This window comes from Somniosus microcephalus, chromosome 34 (genome assembly GCF_052327205.1).
Source record: "Somniosus microcephalus isolate GS21.2 chromosome 34, FLI_Smic_1.0, whole genome shotgun sequence".
NCBI lineage: Eukaryota > Metazoa > Chordata > Chondrichthyes > Squaliformes > Somniosidae > Somniosus > Somniosus microcephalus.
The window spans coordinates 27,903,183-27,923,504 of NC_141020.1; the positions used below are offsets into that span (position 1 = coordinate 27,903,183).

Here is a 20,322-nt window from a genome sequence, read left to right on the forward strand (position 1 = left end):
AGTGTTCAAAGAAAATGGGAAATGAGAAAAAAAAACTTTTTTTTAATGCCCCAATGATTTTTCTCCCGGGTGTTGCTGGCGGTCGTGCTCGGGAGATTGATCTTTAATTCCTGGAGGGTTGGCACCTCTAGCGATGCCGTCAGTTCCCCGAAGGTGGGGCTGCTTCCGCTGTTGAGTGCCGTCACTGGTGGGAGACCATACATCTGCATTTTCTCCAGTATAAAATCATACTGCACTGAAGGAGGCCGTTCGGTCCAGCGGGCCTGTGCCGGTAAAGTCTCGCTGCTTGGCCACATGAGACTTTGGAATAGAAAGTTAACAGACCTCATGAGTGCAAGTGAAACCGTCAGTTGATCCCCGCTTGCACAATGGAACAAACACATGCTTTAGTTTGGTATACCCTGTTTATTATGTATTAAGAATTCTTATCAAACTGAAACGTGGTGAATTAAATGAAAGACAAGCCAAGTTTGACTATAAAAAAGGAGCTAAAATTCACTGCTAAATGAATTCCTTCCATTATATTGCCTTCTGCCATTCTATTTATGACGCAAACTTTGAATATTTCTTATTCCTCTGAGCTTGTATATTTAGGACCAAGGAATGTTTCTTTCCTGACCAGGATGTCCATGACAAATACTGCCTAGGATAGGCTGAAGGAGCATGACCTACTGAGGGAAAGGGGTTTCTGTACTTGGGGAGAGGAAGGGAGAATAGATTGCCTTTTAAGAAATCTCATTATTTATAAAATGCTCAAGTACCATTTGCTTTTATTTTTAAATCAAATTGTTAACCATTGCTGTGGAAGCTGACACTGTATCTCTTCAGAACTGCAAACCTCCGTCCTCATCAGCTTCGCCCTGAAGGGGGAATAAGGCAAAACAAAATCAAATTCGCTGGTTTGTCCACCAACTGAACTCTGCCATGTTGTACTGTAGGGAAATATAATCTCATGATTCTTATTCCTACTCCTGTGCATCCTGTTCCTGTACATAGATACATAGATACATAGAAGATAGGAGCAGGAGTAGGCCATTCGGCCCTTCGTGCCTGCTCCGCCATTTAATGAGATCATGGCTGATCCTTTAATTCATTATCCCGTCCCCGCCTTCTCTCCGTAACCCTTAACCCCTTTTGCCCGTAGAAATATATCTAATTCCCTCTTAAATATATTTAATGAGCTGGCGTACACTGCCCTCTGTGGCAATGAGTTCCACAGGTTCACCACTCTCTGAGTGAAGAAATTCCCCCTCATCTCTGTCCTAAATGGTTTAGCCCTTATCCTTAAATTATGTCCTCTAGTTCTGTTCTCACCCGCCAAGGTAAACATTCCTTCTGCATCCAGTCTGTCTAGACCTGTCAGAATTTTATACACTTCTATGAGGTCCCCTCTCAATCTTCTAAACTCCAGTGTGTACATCCCTAAACTACATAGTCTCTCCTCATAGGTCATTCCCGCCATTCCTGGTATCAGCCTGGTGAATCGCCGCTGCACCCCCTCCATGGCAAGAACATCCTTCCTCAGATGAGGCGACCAAAACTGTACACAGTACTCGAGGTGTGGTCTCACCAGTGCCCTGTACAGCTGCAGCAAGGTATCCCTGTTCCTGTATTCTAACCCTTTTGCTATGAAGGCCAGCATACCGTTTGCCTTCTTGACCGCCTGTTGCACCTGCATGCTCGCCTTCAGTGACTGGTGTACAAGAACACCCAGGTCTCTCTGTACTTCCCCCTCTCCCAATCTATTGCCATTTAAATAATAATTTGCCCTCCCGTTCCTGCACCCAAGGTGGATAACTTCGCACTTGTCCACATTATAGTGCATCTGCCATTTATCCGCCCAATCGCCCAGTCTGTCCAAATCGCTCTGGAGCTTCCTGGTCTCTTCCTCTGAGCCCACCCCACCTCCTAGTTTAGTGTCGTCTGCAAATTTGGAAATGCTGCATCCGACTCCCTGATCCAGGTCATTAATGTAAATTGTGAACAGCTGGGGGCCCAGGACAGATCCCTGTGGTACCCCACTTGTTACTGCCTGCCATTCAGAAAATGAGCCGTTTATTCCAACTCTCTGTTTTCTATCTGACAGCCAGTTCCCTATCCACGCCAAAACTTTCCCCTTTATCCCATGAGCCTCAATTTTCCATGCTAATCTTTTATGTGGGACCTTATCGAAGGCCTTTTGGAAGTCCAGGTACACCACATCTACTGGCTCTCCCCCATCTATTCTACCAGTTACTCCCTCAAAAAATTCCAATAGATTAGTCAAGCACGATTTACCCTTTGTAAATCCATGTTGACTCTGTCCTATCCTGTCCCCATTTGCTAAGTGCTCCGCTATTTCATCCTTAATGATGGACTCCAGCATTTTGCCCACAACTGATGTAAGGCTTACAGGTCTGTAATTACCTGCTTTTTCCCTACCCCCCTTTTTGAATAGTGGGGTAACGTTAGCTACCCTCCAATCCATCGGCACTGTTCCCGAGTCTAATGAATTCTGAAAAATCATCCTTAGTGCATCCGCTATCTCTAGGGCCACCTCCTTCAGTACCCTAGGATGCATGTTATCAGTGTACTGGGATGGGGTCCTGGTGAAAGGCCGCAAAAGTGATACATTGATTTTAGTTTTTGAAGAGGGAATCTCACCAACTTTTCTGGGAGCTTGCTGTGCGCAAATTGCCTGCTGCCTTTCCTACAATACAACAGTGACTACACTCTGGAAGTACTTCATTGGCTGTAAAACACTTTGGGAGGTCCTGAGGTCATGAAAGGCGCTGTAGAAATGCAAGACTTTGATCTTTTTTAGGCCTTGAATACTTGACTGATCTGAGGTTGTCAAATGACAGATACTGACTTGATACTAAAGTGAGGATAGAAGTCCCAAGTTATGCCATTAGCCTTTCAGCACTTGGGAAACCCAAACTGTGTGTATCCATGTTTACTGGCAACGCTTAATATTTGTTCCATGCTTGGCTACAGTTTTTTTTGCAGCTGGTGCAAACCCAATATAGTGCGAGACTCCTTGCACTCGTTCGCTAAGTTAGATTTGGACATCGGGACGTCCGAGTGACACAACATAGGTTTAGCTTCGCGCCAATACAAGCTTTCTATGTCGATGCAAAGGGACTTGTATATCTGGCCGTTAAAATCTATGAGGAGGTCTACTTTATAAAATTACCATTGAGTATATACCAGCACGGCAGTGACATTGAGGAGACCGACGCGTTGAAGATACAGAGGAAGACATTCAAATTCAGGAACAGAATGGATCCCTTCTCCTCCCTGTCCCGGAAAAAGTATCTCCAGCCACATTTCCCTGAAAGCTCTCCGATTGGCATCGCTTAGGAAATTTCAGGTGACGCGGATCGTAAACGCAGTGGGAAGTGGGCACTGGAAGATCACTGACTCAAGGTCAAATCAAAGAAACAGGCCCTGGATTTTAAACTAGATATGCACAGCAGGAGTACAAAGAATTGGAGACTGTTTGCCAGAATACATATTGGGGACTCTAAGCTTGACTGATCCAATTAAATACAGTGTATGGTCTTTCTAGTCAAACAGAAGAATTAATGAGTGGAAGGAGGAGAGCGGGAAAAGCTGTGATTTGAAATAGGGATTAAAAATCTGGTTAAGGAAGTGTAACGGCTGGGCAATTGTAACAGGAAGTAGCCTGGTGGGTATCGCCCACTGGCAGAGCCTTCAGTAGGGTTGCCATCTCTGGTTGGACATATTCCTGGAGGGCTGATCATGCGACACTTGTCCACAGTTTACAAATGTTATTGCATTTACCGTAGAAGGGTTGGGTCCACCGTGAGTGGTTCTTTCCTCCCCCCGCCGCCCCCCCCCCCCGAGATTTTAGCTCTTATGGTCCCTAAGATGGGCCGAATGGTCTTCTGTGCTGTTAGATTCTATGTGCTAGAATTACATTGGCAAGCCCCAAAATGTACAAATGGAATCAATTGTGTGTTTTTTAATTTATTCATTCATGGGATGTGGCCGTCCCTAACGGCCCTAGAGAAGGAGGTGGTGAGCTGCCTTATACGACTGCGTGGCTTGCTAGGCCATTTCAGAGGGCAGTTAAGAGGCAACCACATTGCTGTGGGTCTGGAGTCACATATAGGCCAGACCGGGTACGGACGGCAGATTTCCTTCCCTAAAGACATTAGTGAACGAGATGGGTTTTTACGAAAATCCGGTAGTTTCATGGTCACCATTACTGATACTAGCTTTTTATTCCAGATTTATTTCATTAACTGAATTTAAATTCTCCAGCTGCCGTGGTGGGATTTTAACTCATCACCTCTGGATTACTAGTCCAGTAACATAACTCCTATGCTACCATACCCGGTTTTTATGGTTTAGTGGATGGGGAGAAGGGAGGGCAGAGGGAGAGATTTTGTTGACACATAGGAAAAGCAGTAGTTAGACCCAGTGTCGGGGTCAGGGTTGGGCGGGGCGCGAGAGACACTTCGCTGAGTAGGGAGAAGGTAAAGACAGAGACATCCAGCACCCACGAGGGAATGTACTGTTTTACACCCTAAGTTGTTAAGGAAACTCTCTGTAGCAATACAGTGACAGAAAAGGAATATAAATCGATGAAAAGTAATGAGAATATGGTTTATATTTACACCAGATAACAAGATCCTTAACATTTATTTCCTTTAGTTCCAGCTTTACTGCCCGAGTGAGAAACTTCCATCAATAATCTAGTCTGAGCTGCAGGTTTTAAAAGCTTCGTTCATTCTTCAAGCTAACTTGAAAAATAGTGTCTGTCTGCTGGCTTTGTGTAGGATGCAAATATCTCACCTGGCAACAACTCCAGGGCTGGCAATGACGATCTCTGGAGCTTGGGGCAGTGACCCTGGTCTGGAGCCACTCCAGGGCTGGCAATGACAATCTCTGGAGCTTGGGGCAGAGCGACCTGGGTTTGGGGCCACTCCAGGGCTGGCAATGACAATCTCTGGAGCTTGGGGCAGAGCGACCTGGGTTTGGGGCCACTCCAGGGCTGGCAATGACAATCTCTGGAGCTTGGTGCAGAGCGACCCTGGTCTGGGGCCACTCCAGGGCTGGCAATGACAATCTCTGGAGCTTGGGGCAGAGCGACCCGGGTCTGCGGCGACTCCAGGGCTGGCAATGACAATCTCTGGAGCTTGGGGCAGAGCGACCCGGGTCTGCGGCGACTCCAGGGCTGGCAATGACAATCTCTGGAGGTTGGGGCAGAGTGACCCTGGTCTGGGGCCACTCCAGGGCTGGCAATGACAATCACTGGGGTTTGGGGCAGAGCGAACCTGGTCTGGGGCGACTCCAGGGCTGGCAATGACAATCTCTGGAGCCTGGGGCAGAGCGACCCTGGTCTGGGGCGACTCCAGGGCTGGCAATGACAATCTCTGGAGCTTGGGGCAGAGCGACCCTGGTCTGGAGCCACTCCAGGGCTGGCAATGACAATCTCGAGCTTGGGGCAGAGCGACCCTGGTCTGCGGCGACTCCAGGGCTGGCAATGACAATCTCTGGAACTTGGGGCAGAGCGACCTGGGTTTGGGGCCACTCCAGGGTTGGCAATGACCATCTCTGGAGCTTGGGGCAGAGCGACCTGGGTCTGGGGCCACTCCAGGGCTGGCAATGACAATCTCTGGAGGTTGGGGCAGAGTGACCCTGGTCTGGGGCCACTCCAGGGCTAGCAATGACAATCTCTGGAGTTTGGGGCAGAGCGACCCTGGTCTGGGGTGACTCCAGGGCTGGCAATGACAATCTCTGGAGCTTGGGCCAGAGCGACCCTGGTCTGGGGCGACTCCAGGGCTGGCAATGACAATCTCTGGAACTTGGGGCAGAGCGACCTGGGTCTGCGGCGACTCCAGGGCTGGCAATGACACAGTCTGAGGCCCGAGACGGGTTGCCCTGGCTGCACAGCAAAGGAGCTGAGCACAGACTGTCCTGAAGCTGGGGCTTAGAGCTGAGCATGGGATTGTGGAAAGAAAGAATTTAAAAAAAATTAAAAATTTGCTAATTCATGGGTGGCGCTGGCAAGGCCAGCATTTATTGCCCATCCCTAATTGCCCTTGAGAAGGTGGTGGTGAGCCGCCTTGAACCGCTGCAGCCCGTGTGGTGAAGGTACTCCCACAGTGCTGTTAGGGAGAGAGTTCCAGGATTTTGACCCAGCGACGATGAAGGAACGGCCGATATATTTCCAAGTCAGGATGGTGTGTGACTTGGAGGGGAACTTGGAGGTGGTGGTGTTCCCATGCGCCTGCTGCCCTTGTCCTAGGTGGAAGAGGTCGCGGGTTTGGGAGGTGATGCTGAAGAAGCCTTGGCGAGTTGCTGCAGTGCATCTTGTAGATGGTCCACACTGCAGCCACGGTGCGCTGGTGGTGGAGGGAGTGAATGTTTAAGGTGGTGGATGGGGTGCCAATCAAGCGGGCTGCTTTGTCCTGGATGTTGTCGAGCTTCTTGTGTTGTTGGAGCTGCACTCACCCAGGCAAGTGGAGAGTATTTCATCACACTCCTGACTTGTGCTTTGTAGATGGTGGAAAGGCTCTGGGGGAGTCAGGAGGTGAGACACTCGCTGCACAATACCCAGCCTCTGACCTGCTCTTGTTGCCACAGTATTTATGTGGCTGGTCCAGTTAAGTTTCTGGTCAATGGTGACCCCCAGGACGTTGATGGCGGGGGATTCGGCGATGGGAATGCCATTGAATGTCAAGGGGTGCTGGTTAGATTCTCTCTTGTTGCAGATGGTCAGTACCTGCCACTTGTGTGGTGCGAATGTTACTTGCCACTTATCAGCCCAAGCCTGGATGATGTACAGGTCTTGCTGCATTCGGGCATGGACTGCTTCATTATCTGAGGAATTGTGAATGGCACTGAACACTGCAATCATCAGCGAGCATCCCCACCTCTGACCTTATGATGGAGGGAAGGTCATTGATGGAGCAGCTGAAGATGGTTGGGCCTAGGATACTGCCCTGAGGAACTCCTATAGCAGTGTCGTGGGCCTGAGATGATTGGCCTCCAACAACCATGACCATCTTCCTGTGTGCTGGGTATGACACCAGCCAGTGAAGAGATTTCCCCCTGATCCCCATTGACTTCAATTTTACTAGGGCTACTTGGTGCCACACTCAGTGAAATGATGCCTTGATGTCAAGGGCAGTCACTCTCACCTCACCTCTGGAATTTAGTTCTTTTATCCATGTTTGGACCAAAGCTGTAACAAGATCTGGAGCTGAGAGGTCCTGACGGGACCCATGGTGAGCAGGTTATTGGTGAGTAATCTCTGGAGCTTGGGGCAGAGTGACCCTGGTCTGCGGCGACTCCAGGGCTGGCAATGACAATCTCTGGAGCTTGGGGCAGAGCGACCCGGGTCTGCGGCGACTCCAGGGCTGGCAATGACAATCTCTGGAGCTTGGGGCAGAGCGACCCGGGTCCGGGGCGACTCCAGGGCTGGCAATGACAATCTCTGGAGGTTGGGGCAGAGTGACCCTGGTCTGGGGCCACTCCAGGGCTGGCAATGACAATCACTGGGGTTTGGGGCAGAGCGAACCTGGTCTGGGGCGACTCCAGGGCTGGCAATGACAATCTCTGGAGCTTGGGGCAGAGCGACCCTGGTCTGGGGCGACTCCAGGGCTGGCAATGACAATCTCTGGAGCTTGGGGCAGAGCGACCCTGGTCTGGGGCGACTCCAGGGCTGGCAATGACAATCTCGAGCTTGGGGCAGAGCGACCCTGGTCTGCGGCGACTCCAGGGCTGGCAATGACAATCTCTGGAACTTGGAGCAGAGCGACCTGGGTCTGGGGCCACTCCAGGGCTGGCAATGACAATCAATCAAATCAAACCAAATCAACTTTTATTGTCATTGTTAGTGCACAAGTGCAGTACAACAAAATGTAGGCTTGCGGCTCCCGAGAGTGTACATTTAGATTAAGACATTTAAACATTCAACATACATTTGGCTTGTAATACATTAACATAAACATAACCATAATAAAGTGCATTGGCAGATGTGCAGGCTTTAGAGTTTATTTGTGGAGTTCAGTAGGATGACAGCCCTGGGAAAGAAGCTGTTCCTAAATCTGGTCGTAGGGGTGCGAATGCATCTGTAGCGTCTCCCAGATGGTAGGAGGGCGAACAGACTGTGGCTGGGGTGGGTAGGGTCTTTGATGATGGACCGTGACCTCCGTAGACAGCGTTTCTGGTATATGTGCTCTATGGTCGGTAGCCGGGTGCCGGTAATGCGTTGGGCAGTTTTGACTACCTGCTGCAGGGCTTTCCGGTCGTAGTAGCTACAGCTGCCATACCATACTGTGATACAGTTTGTCAGGATGCTCTCTATAGTGCAGCGGTAAAAGTTAGAGAGGATCAGGGGTGACAGGTTACATCCCTTCAGCCTCCTTAGGAAATATAGGCGCTGCTGGGCCTTCTTCACCAGAGAGGAGGTATTGAGGGACCAGGAGAGGTCTTCCATGATGTGGACTCCGAGGAACTTAAAGCTGTCCACCCTTTCCACCACAGCCCCATTGATGTAGATGGGGGTGTGACTTCCGCCTTTAGACTTCCTGAAGTCCACAATGATTTCTTTGGTTTTCTTGATGTTAAGGGCCAGGTTGTTATCGGTGCACCACTTCACGAGATGCTGGACCTCCTCCCTGTAGGCTGACTCATCGTTGTTGGTGATCTGGCCTACTACCGTGGTATCATCCGCAAACTTGATGATGGTGTTGGAACCATGAACAGCCACACAGTCGTGGGTGAAGAGGGAGTAGAGGAGGGGGCTCAGCACACATCCTTGTGGGGCCCCCGTGTTCAGGGTCAGGGGGGGGTCTGGAACTTGGGGCAGAGTGACCTGGGTCTGGGGCCACTCCAGGGCTGGCAATGACACAGTCTGAGGCCCGAGACGGGTTGCCCTGGCTGCACAGCAAAGGAGCTGAGCATAAAGTGCCACATAATTGGCTCACCAGCAAAGTTGAAGCCCATGGAATAAAAGGGACAGTGGCAGCATGGATACGAAATTGGCTAAGTGACAGGAAACCGAGAGTATTGGTGAACGGTTGTTTTTCGGACTGGAGGAAGGTACACGGTGGTGTTCCCCAGGGATCGGTACTCTGACCTGAAGGAAGAAAATTGGCCGGACCAGGGGGAAAGGGCTGGGGGTGGGGCTAGCTGAAGTGCTCCTGCAGAGAGCCGGCACAGGCCTCCTTCTGGGCTGTAACCATTCTATGAACACCTTTTAAGGCCATCAAGAGAAGTATAACAACAACATAGTAAAACGTCCCAAGATGCTTCACAGAAGCGTTCTGAAACAAAATTTGACACCGAGCCACATAAGGAGATATTAGGATAGGTGACCAAAAGCTTGGTCAAAGAGGTTGGTTTTGAGGAGTGACTTAAAGGAGAGAGGTCGAGAGGCGGAGAGGTTTAGGCAGGGAATTCCAGAGCTTAGGGCCAAGGCAACTGAAGGCACGGCCACTAATGGTGGAACGATGAGAATCGAGGATGTGCAAGAGGCCAGAATTGGAGGATAAAATCATTGTGGTGCATTGTCAACCCGGCCCTATACTGAAACCTCCATCCACATTTAATCAGGCCAGTGTCATGCCTCCCATTTCACTGGTCAACACCTGATCAATGAAATATCATAGACCAATGATAGGCGAGATGTGCTGTCACGTGACTGCCACTGATAAATTACAGTGCGCAAAACAGGTCATCAGAGAGACATTTATTAACTCCATTGCCATGTATAAATGTCAGTGATGCTGGTTCTGTCATTCTAGGATGAGGCATTTCAAGTGTCATTGTGAAACAGACCAGTTTCAGTTGCAGTCTGCAGCTATTGATGCTTTCCGCGCTTGACATTACTCCTGTGCCCCTCTGTAAATAACTTTTTGTAACTATTCTGGTAAAATACTTTTCCAGTTTGCCAAACCTTAAAAATAAACATCAGCTTTACCTGCCAGTACATGAGCTGCATGGCAGTGGCTGTTTCAATTAATTTACTTATGAAAATGTTCTCCTTATTTCACACCTGCATAAGAGATTGTGCACATTGATGAGCAAAAACAGTGATCAAATGATATTTTTCACCTGTTCTTCATTTTCGCTCTCCGCGTCTGCTGTTTTGGCTCTGTCAGCGGCACTGATGCTGCACTCGTTTGAGTATGTGATGTGGTAACTGTGGAAATATGGAAGACCTTCATAGTTCTTATACATAGCCTAGTGGTCATGGTGGTGGATTAATAAGCTCGTGGTTTGTGAGTCAAATCCCACCATTGTGAAAATGAATTCAAGAAGTTGGCAATTTCTGGGCTGGCACCAGAAACTGATCGTGGTGGGAAGGGAACCCATCGCCCCTACTGGTCTGGCCTACGCGTAGCTCCAATCCCACACTATGTGGTTGATCCTTAATACTCTCAGGGCAGCTAGGGATGGGCAATAAAACCTTTCTTGTCAGTGTTACTCACATCCCAACAACAAACAAACATTAAAAAACATCATGCTGGTGTTCTCTCCATCTCTCCCGAAGGTACTGACCCATGCTGGGATTCTCCCATCTCTCGTGAAGGCACTGACCGATGCTGGGGTTCCCCATCTCTCCCGAAGACACTGACCCATGCTGGGGTTCCCCATCTCTCCCGAAGACACTGACCCATGCTGGGGTTCCCCATCTCTCCCGAAGACACTGACCCATGCTGGGGTTCCCCATCTCTCCCGAAGACACTGACCCATGCTGGGGTTCTCCCCATCTCTCCCAAAGGCACTGACCCATGCTGGGGTTCCCCATCTCTCCCGAAGACACTGACCCATGCTGGGGTTCCCCATCTCTCCCAAAGGCACTGACCCATGCTGGGGTTCTCCCCATCTCTCCCGAAGACACAGACCGATGCTGGGGTTCTCCCCATCTCTCCCGAAGACACTGACCCATGCTGGGGTTCCCCATCTCTCCCGAAGACACAGACCCATGCTGGGGTTCTCCCATCTCTCCCAAAAGCACTGACCCATGCTGGGGTTCCCCATCTCTCCCGAAGGCACTGACCCATGCTGGGGTTCTCCCCATCTCTCCCGAAGACACTGACCCATGCTGGGGTTCTCCCCATCTCTCCCGAAGACACTGACCCATGCTGGGGTTCCCCATCTCTCCCGAAGGCACTGACCCATGCTGGGGTTCCCCATCTCTCCCGAAGACACTGACCCATGCTGGGGTTCCCCATCTCTCCCGAAGGCACTGACCCATGCTGGGGTTCCCCATCTCTCCCGAAGACACTGACCCATGCTGGGGTTCCCCATCTCTCCCAAAAGCACTGACCTATGCTGGGGTTCCCCATCTCTCCCGAAGACACAGACCCATGCTGGGGTTCTCCCCATCTCTCCCAAAGACACAGACCCATGCTGGGGTTCTCCCCATCTCTCCCAAAAGCACTGACCCATGCTGGGGTTCCCCATCTCTCCCAAAGGCACTGACCCATGCTGGGGTTCTCCCCATCTCTCCCAAAAGCACTGACCCATGCTGGGGTTCCCCATCTCTCCCGAAGACACAGACCCATGCTGGGGTTGTCCCCATCTCTCCCAAAAGCACTGACCCATGCTGGCGTTCTCCCCATCTCTCCCAAAGGCACTGACCCATGCTGGGGTTGCCCATCTCTCCTGAAGACACTGACCCATGCTGGGGTTGCCCGTCTCTCTTGAAGGCACTGACCCATGCTGGGGTTTGACCCATTCTGGGGTTGCCCATCTCTCCCGAAGGCACTGACCCATGCTGGGGTACAGGTACCTCTGGTACCAAATGACAATTCTTCCTGTGTGAACCTTGGTAGTGGGGGTTGGTGGGGGAGTATCACAAGTGAAGCTGATCCTGTCATTACCCAAATGTCCACGTTGCACTTTCTATTGGGGGTGCTTTGATAGCAATCAGGAGCAGGAACTCGGGCTGATTTTCTTTTCTCCCTAGCTCAGGGCCACTGCAGGTTATTATAACCGCTCAGCCCCTCCTCCCAACTGTTAACCCAGCTACGGGACCTGGGACCCCGGGGTCCATATCGCTGGATATTGTTGTCGCGGCACATGCCTGTGGATCTTATTGTAATTTGAGTTTATGGTAAGCTCACCCATCAATGAATTCAACCATCAGATTAGCTTCATCTAGTGCCTTCATGTCCTATAAGAAATGGAATTTTCACAATCAGCAATCTGCAGAGTTAATATTTGGCGGTATGCTGTTTTGGGTGACGTTCTTTTAATCTGGTTGTGGTCTGTACTGGAGTATTATATTCCAGTTATCATTGAGGAACACCGGAACAGGAATAGCCCCTCGAGCCTGTTCTGTCATTTAAGAGATTATGGCTGATCTGTGACCTAACTCTAAATGCCCGCCTTTGGCCCATATCCCTTAATACCTTTGGTTAACAAAAAGCTATCAATCGCCGATTTAAAATTAACAATTGATCTAGCATCGATTGCCATTTGCGGAAGAGAGTTCCAAACTTTTACCACCCTTTGTGTGTACAAGTGTTTCCGAATTTCATTCCTGAAAGGTCTGGCTCTAATTTTTAGACTATTCCCCCTAGTCCTAGAATCCCCAACCAGCGGAAATAGTTTATCTCTTGTCTATCCGATCTGTTGCCCTTAATATCCTGAAAACTCAGGGCTTCAGTTGATGAATGGGATCAGAGGCAGAGTGTAGTGTGAGGAATCTGTGAATGTCATTTAAATCCTCGAATGTTCTGTAGCCTTGTAATACATCCCCAGTCCTCTGTTACTGGGAGTCCAGAACCAGGGGTCACAGTCTAAGGATAAGGGGTAAGCCATTTAGGACAGAGATGAGGAGGAATTTCTTCACCCATAGAGTGGTGAACCTGTGGAACTCTCTACCAAAGAAGGCAGTAGAGGACAATTCATGAAATATATTCAAGAAGGAGTTGGATATATTTCTTAAGGCTAAAGGGATCAAGGGATATGGAGAGAAGGCAGGAACAGGGTACTGAGTTTGGATGATCAGCCATGATCTCATTGAATGGCGGAGCAGGCTCGAGGGGCCGAATGGCCTACTCCTGCTCCTATCTTCTATGTTTCTATGTTACTGGTCATATATACAGGTTTTTGTTAAGTGTTCTTTTCCCATTCGTGCTTTGCTGTTGCGTCACATCCATGCTCTAATTCTTTGATTTACCCATTAGCACTCCTGATGACTGACACTAGCATGTTGGCTTTTGCTGGATGGTTTTCATCAGGTAATGGGAAGTGACATGAATCAGTCATTCATGAAAGAAAGACTTATGAAATAATACTGAGCGGCCTACGGGCGGCGCTGTCCAGGGAAGAGAATAAATATTCGGGCACGGGCCCAGCTTGCGCAGGACATTCTTAACAGGAACTAGTGAAGGACACAACTAGACCTCTGTAATGATCAGTAACATGTCATTCTAGAATGGTACACTAGGTGGATCTGTATGTTTAGTAGTGGGCTACCCAGAAGGCAGTAGTCAAGATGGATGCCTGTACACTAGTCCACATGGCTGAATAAATGACTAGCTCAAGCTAGCTGTTCATAATGAAAACGTCTATTTATTTATGAACATGGTACCAGGATTGGTAATATCTGCTGAATATTGTGAAACGCGACATGGAGAATTTGAAGCCACCGGAGGGTTTGAAACTCACGGGGAATGTCGACTGCAATTGGCGGACTTTCAAACAACAATTCGAACTCTACATTGCCGCCATCGGGTTCGGTACGATGCCAGACGCAAGGAAAATAGCGTTGCTGCTCACGGTTGCAGGCCCGCAGGTGATAGAGGTATTTAATACGTTTGTATTTGATCAAGAGGAGGACAGAGAAAAAATGGACGATGTGCTAAAGAAGTTTGATACACATTGTTCTCCCAAAAAGAACGAGACCTATGAGAGGAACGTGTTCTGTTCACGGACACAGCAGCAAAATGAGACTTTTGATAGCTTTGTGACCGATCTGAAACTGAAAGCACAGACATGTAATTTCTCTGAACTGAAATCATCCATGATTCGTGACCAGATTGTGTTTGGTATTCATGATAAAAAGGTCAGGGAACATTTGTTGAGAGAAACTGAACTAACATTGGAGAAAGCTGTGAAAATATGCCATGCCAGTGAGCTAGCTCAACAGCGCGCAAAGACTTTCAGTGAAATTAATAATAATGCGACTGTAGTAAGTGATAGTGCTGCTGTCGGTGCTGTGTCCTACAAAGGGAAGAAACGTGGGCAGAACAGAAATGCAAAGCAATCGGAGGATGGAACTTTTAATTGTAGACGCTGTGGTTACCAGCACCAGTCAAGACAATGCCCAGTGTTTGGAAAAATGTGCACAAAATGTAATGGAAAGAATCACTTTGCCAAACAATGCTTTTCAAAAGTAAAAACAAAGAAAGGGCAACAAGTCAATGTGATTGAGGACACTGATTTAAGTGAGATATTTTTTGTAGGAATGGTGTCATGTGACAATATAGAAAAGGATACAGAAAATGTGCAGCCCTCAGGAATGGACAATGCTGAACATAAAGTAAATGCAGTAAAAGAGGACAAATGGATGATGCCACTGCAGGTAAATGGAGCATTAGTTACATTGAAACTAGACACTGGGGCAAAAGCAAACTTGATCAGTATGAGTGACATTAAAAATATGAAAGAAAAGCCCAAAATACAGAAAAAGTCAGTACTACTGACTGGACAGAATGACCACACTAGGAGTCATCAGGAAAGTCGAAGAGCCAACAGACTGGGTTAACTCCATGGTATGTGTAAAGAAAAAGAACAATGATCTAAGAGTATGCATGGATCCAAAGGACTTAAATGCAAACATAAAACGTGAACACTACCAGATTCCTAAGCAAGAAGAAATCACCAGTGAAATGTCAGGTGCCAGATACTTCACAAATGGACAGAAAATAGATAGCTTAGGTGTATGCACACTTAAAGTGACAGTCAAAGACAAAGTGCATCATCTCATGTTTTCTGTTGTGGCTGAAGAACTTGATTCACTACTAAGTGACAAAGCTTGTGAGGACTTAGAACTGGTCAAGAGAGTCTACCGTATAAACTGTGCCATAAGCAGACCAGATGACTCAGTGGATTCTGTAGTGAGTAATTTCCAGGATGTGTTTAAAGGATTTGGAGTTCTACCATTCACTTACAAGATCCAGCTAAAGGAGGATGCTCAGCCAGTGGTACATGCTCCACAGAGAGTTCCAGCACCCCTGCGTGACCGGCTCAAGAAAGAACTGGACAGAATGACCACACTAGGAGTCATCAGGAAAGTCGAAGAGCCAACAGACTGGGTTAACTCCATGGTATGTGTAAAGAAAAAGAACAATGATCTAAGAGTATGCATGGATCCAAAGGACTTAAATGCAAACATAAAACGTGAACACTACCAGATTCCTAAGCAAGAAGAAATCACCAGTGAAATGTCAGGTGCCAGATACTTCACAAAGCTCGATGCCTCACAAGGATTTTGGCAACTAAAACTGGATGAAGAGAGCACCAAATACTGTACCTTCAACATACCATTTGGCAGGTATTGTTTCCTCAGAATGCCTTTCGGGATAGTATCTGCATCTGAAATCTTTCATAGAGCGATGGAACACATAATTGAAGGTCTGGAAGGAGTTTGGGTCTATGTTGATGACATCATCATCTGGGGCTCCACACTGAAAGAACACAATGAGAGACTGACTAAAGTGCTACAGAGCATACGCCGGAATGGACTGAAGCCCAACAAAGCCAAGTTTGGCATCCAGGAAGTCACTTTCCTAGGAGATAATCTATCTGGTAAAGGAATAGAGCCAGATATGGAAAAAGTAAACGCCATACTCAAAATGCCCCGACCCACTGACAAAAAAGGAGTGCTACGCATCATGGGGATGATAAACTTCATTGGAAAGTTCATTCCTAACTTGTCAGCCAAGACAGCCTGTCTGCGAGACCTGCTACATAAAACAAATGAGTTCACATGGACAGAAAGACATGAACAAGAGTGGATGAACCTCAAAACAGTGCTGACAACCACACCTGTACTCACCTTCTTTGACCCAACAAAGAGAATCAAAGTGTCAATGGATGCATCAAAAGATGGCCTAGGCGCGGTCTTGCTACAAGCAGAGGGTGAAGATTGGAAGCCTGTTGCCTATGCCTCCACGTCTATGACTGAGTCTGAGTGTAGATACGCCCAGATTGAAAAGGAATGTCTAGGCTTGGTAGTTGGACTAGAAAAGTTCCATGGCTACATATATGGACTTCCCACCTTCACAGTTGAGACAGACCACTGCCCACTGGTTGCCATCATAAAAAAAAAAATCTGAATGAGATGTCTCCAAGGATTCAACGACTCATGATGAAGCTGCAAAGATATGACTTTGAACTGATCTACACACCAGGCAAACAGGCAGATGCACTATCCCGAGCACCCACAATGAGTCATGTGAGCTCTACTGAGGAAGACGTGGATGTTCATGTGAGTATGGTCACTGCTGCGCTGCCCGTGTCAGACACAAAATCAAAGCAAATAGCAGAAGAAACAGTAAAAGATACAGTGTTACAAACAGTAATAGAGAACATTCATCATGGTTGGCCAAAAGGTTCCTGTCCAAAGTACTATCACATAAGGTCAGAGTTGAGTGTTGCAAGTGGACTATTACTAAAACAGAACAGAATAGTCATTCCACAGGCTCTACGTAAAGACATGCTCAAAAGGATTCATGAGGGACACCTCAGAATTGAAAAATGCAAAAGGAGAGCAAGAGACACTGTTTATTGGCCTGGCATAAATAAGGACATTGAGAACATGATAGGCATATGTGAAACATGTCAGAAACACCAAAACAAACAAGCAAAGGAACCAATGATAGTAGCTGACTTACCAACAGCACCATGGCAAAAGGTTGGTATGGACCTTTTTCATTTGAATGGTAAAGACTATCTAATAGTGATTGACTACTATTCTAACTATCCTGAGATGGCACTGCTCTCAAGCACATCAGCAAGCAGTGTCATAATGCATGTTAAATCCATCTTCGCCAGACATGGAATTCCCAGGATTGCCGTTAGCGACAGTGGTCCGTGCTTCAACTGTAAGGAGTGGCAACAGTTTGCAGCACATTATGACTTTCAGCACATCACATCCAGTCCTCTGTATGCTCAGTCGAATGGTAAGGCAGAGAAAGGTGTTCAAGTTCTCAAACAGCTACTGAAGAAAGCAACAGAAAGCAAGTCTGATCCTTATCTCGCCCTGCTGAGCTACCGAACCTCCCCTTTAGACTCTGGTTCTTCACCTGCTGAGCTCCTAATGGGTCACAAGTTGCGCACCATGCTACCCTGCTGTGCAAAAGAAAAGCAGAGTAAGGAACTGAGACAGAGACTTCAACTGTTAAAGCTGAAACAGAAATCACACTATGACAAGTCATCCAAAACTCTGAAACCATTGACAAGGGATGATGTTGTCAGGATTGAGGATCCAGATGCATGGAACAGGAAAGCTACAGTTCTTGAGGAAGTAGGACCAAGGTCATACACTGTTAGAACTGAGGAAGGACAGATTCTCAGGAGGAACCGCCGTTCCCTCCTGAAAACACAAGAAACTATCCAAGAGCAAATCGATGACAATGCCGCAACTGAATCTTGTCAGTCACCACCAGAACAGTCTAACACAAACACACATACAGGCTCTCGTGAAAACACATCAGACTTACCTGTGCTGAGAAGATCCACACGTGAAGTAAAAAAGCCTGATAGACTTAATTTTTGAGTACAAAGAAAACTATAACAAAAGAATGAAAAGCTTAGAGTTCATAGTAAAGCTTTGAAAATGTGTTGACTGTTGTGAAGATGTTTATGTCGTTATAATTGATATTGATTGATATTGATTTTGTTTAACCTCAAAGGAAGGAGGATGTAATGATCAGTAACATGTCATTCTAGAATGGTACACTAGGTGGAGCTGTATGTTTAGTAGTGGGCTACCCAGAAGGCAGTAGTCAAGATGGATGCCTGTACACTAGTCCACATGGCTGAATAAATGACTAGCTCAAGCTAGCTGTTCATAATGAAAACGTCTATTTATTTATGAACATAACAACCTCCATGTTGTAAAACAGTTGATTAAAGCTTTGTCTAACGCTTAGACCAAGTGCCTAGTAGTTTTCTTACGTCAGGAAGCGATTACTATTTTGCAGCAACGTTGGATGCTGTGGCAACCCTGCATCCTGATCGTAAAACGCCTCTTGTGGCACTCTGGAAAAGATATAAAACCATCCCATCTCCAGCAACTGACGTTCTTCTCTGAGCTGCGCTGGTTCACCATAATAAGAATTAAGGCAAAGATTCCCTGAGCCAAAGACAGGTAGGTGCAGGGGACTGGCCAGAAACTAACTGTTCGGAAAGAATTGTTAGTCCAAGAATGGTTGTTCCTCGACACTGGTTTGTGGTATCATATTGTGTGTTAATAAACAGATAAAGAAACGTCTGCCAACCTCTCCTTTCGTGAGGGCTGTCGGTGGTCCCTTTAAGTCCAGTTCAGAGAATCAGTGCACACCAGAGAGACCTGGACACAGTGGAGACTGTGAGCGAGAGGGTAAATCGGGCGATATCGGAGCAACCTCCCATTATACATCTCTCCCCCATTGACTTCCATGGAAATGGAAAGCAGGGGAGATTTCTGACGGGCGGGTAATCGCCCAAAGTCAGAATTACCCCCAGTCGCAGCTGGAGAGTTTGCAGTGGACATCGGGGCAACTCTGGGATTTGGAGCCGGTCTGGTAAAGATCAGAGCAGTCACAGTAGTCTCATGGGGCAGGGACAGTGGGCGATCCAATACATCATTATTTGTGGAAAGAGAACATACTCCTTGCCAAAAAAAAAGATTGGAAGTGCCACATTTATTCTGCAGTGGGGTGAATGTGAGTCTCTTGATGTTACCCATTCTCTGCACCAGCAACCGAGTTTTGACCAGACCACATACAAAAATATTCAGCTTATGCTTCCATGAGATATTCTGTGCAACAATATTTTCACAAGAAATGCCTGAAATTTTTTTTTTTACCTGTTCTTTGTTTAAGTCCTCCATGTCTGTTTCAGATGTGTCGGTGGCAGACATGGAGCGGTGGTGTGTAAATACGGTGTCATAACTGTGGAAATATGGAAATGTTCAGCAGTTCTTCGGGTTCACACATGCCATTCTTCCTAGCTTCCCTTCCTCCCTCAAAGGCAGTGGCAGGGATACAATGCCAGTGGGCACCACCAGGCTTCCAGCACCTCATGCCACTGATCATTCGCCAGATGTGAGCCCAGATGATGAGTGTCAATAGGCTATTTGACCTGGTGGGGGGGTTTAACAGTCAAGCCTGATCCTGTCAGCACCTGACGTCCCCACATGTACTTTCCATCAGTGGTTAACTGAGGCCAACGGCACTCTACAGCCAGCCCACCTGAGGCCAGGTATCTCAGCACAGCGAGCAAACCCAAGACCTTCTTGTGAAATGACTTTTTCAACTGTGCCTTTAAAAAAAAATGTTGCTAAGTATTTCCTGAAGTGGCTTCTAAAATTATATGGTTACTTAAAAAAAAAATGTAAAGTTCTCAAACAACACATAGAAAGTAATTCGATTGATGGTGCGTGGGGTCCTCTCGGGTAAGCCAATTAAACTTAATACAACTTCTCTTCACTGCGTGCATAAAACTTGCTGACTGGGCAGTTATGTGGCATTACAAATTTTAACATAGATAGATGTGAGGTGATGCACTTTGGTAGGAAAAATAGAAACATCACCTACACCGTAGAAAATAAAATACTGAATGGGGTAGAAGAGCAAAGGGATTGAGGGATACAGGTAGACAAATCATTAAAAGCAGCACCGCAATTCAGCAAAGCAATTAAAGATGCTAACAAAGCACTGGGATTTACTTCTAGGGGAATAGAATTCAAATAGTAGCAAAGTTATGTTAAACTTGTATGGGACCCTGGTCAGACCACAATTCAGAGTGCTGTGCGCAGTTCTGGTCTCCATACTATAAAAAGGCAGAGAAGCACTGGGAAAAGTGCAAAAAAGATTTACAAGGATGGTACCAGAACTGAGTGACTACAACTATCGGGAAAGGTTGAACAGGTTGGGGCTTTTTTCTTTATAAAAGAGAAGACTTAGAGGTGACCTGATAGAGATCTTTACAATTGTGAATGGTCTGGACAGGGTAGATGTGGAGAGAATGTTTCCACTTGTGGGACAATCCAAAACTAGGGACCATAAATACAAGATAGTTACTAATAAACCCAATAGGGAAATAAAGAGAAATGTCAGTGTGGTTAGAATGTGGAAC

General features: G+C 47.3%; 1 protein-coding gene across 3 annotated transcripts in view; it reads right to left on the bottom strand.

Moving 5' to 3' along the window:
- Positions 1 to 753: 753 nt before the first annotated feature.
- Positions 754 to 20,322, bottom strand: part of LOC147096902 (regulator of microtubule dynamics protein 3-like) — a 70,196-nt gene continuing 50,627 nt past the window's right edge. The window contains exons 10-13 of one of the 3 annotated variants that reach the window (XM_085973608.1): positions 19,052 to 19,136; positions 12,093 to 12,142; positions 10,075 to 10,162; positions 754 to 860 (exon numbers count right to left, since the gene is read on the bottom strand). In XM_085973608.1, coding sequence (XP_085829734.1) covers positions 825 to 860; positions 10,075 to 10,162; positions 12,093 to 12,142; positions 19,052 to 19,136 — 259 coding nt within the window. In that variant the 3' untranslated portion in view covers positions 754 to 824. Of the gene's footprint in view, positions 861 to 10,074; positions 10,163 to 12,092; positions 12,143 to 19,051; positions 19,137 to 20,322 lie in introns of those variants that run through there. The other 2 variants (XM_085973609.1, XR_015074569.1) reach the window with 2 other exon arrangements.